The sequence below is a fragment of the Penaeus monodon genome, chromosome 21, assembly GCF_015228065.2.
Source record: "Penaeus monodon isolate SGIC_2016 chromosome 21, NSTDA_Pmon_1, whole genome shotgun sequence".
Classification (NCBI taxonomy): Eukaryota; Metazoa; Arthropoda; class Malacostraca; order Decapoda; family Penaeidae; genus Penaeus; species Penaeus monodon.
In genome coordinates this window covers 30,424,218-30,424,530 of record NC_051406.1, presented here as the reverse complement: position 1 = coordinate 30,424,530, position 313 = coordinate 30,424,218, and the positions used below count along the sequence as shown (strand labels likewise).

Below are 313 nucleotides of genomic sequence, written 5' to 3'. Positions count from 1 at the left end.
GTGTGGCAATCACTTTTATGTTTCTAGCTTACTTATTGTTTAAAATTTCAAACTCTGGTGTGAGAAAGCATAAAATCATTAGGTGTACCTAGCAATGTCACTGTATATCATTTTTATACATTCTTTGAATCAAAAGAACAATAGAAATACACAATCAGAATTACGGATATGTTCTTCACTTGATCTTGATTAAGTAATTACAATCACTGCATGAATCTAAATTCTGAATAAGTTGGCTTTCTTAACTTTTTGCACTCACACATATACTACCCACTGTATTTAAAAAAAACATTTTTGCTAATGGTGCCCCAAT

General features: G+C 30.4%; 1 protein-coding gene across 1 annotated transcript in view; it reads right to left on the bottom strand.

Annotated features, from left to right (window-relative positions):
* Nucleotides 1–111, bottom strand: part of LOC119586647 (peroxisomal acyl-coenzyme A oxidase 3-like) — a 1,128-nt gene extending 1,017 nt beyond the window's left edge. Inside the window, exon 1 of the mRNA XM_037935387.1 lies at nucleotides 89–111. Within this exon, the coding sequence (XP_037791315.1) occupies nucleotides 89–111 (23 nt within the window). The remainder of the gene's footprint in view (nucleotides 1–88) is intronic.
* Nucleotides 112–313: the final 202 nt, after the last annotated feature.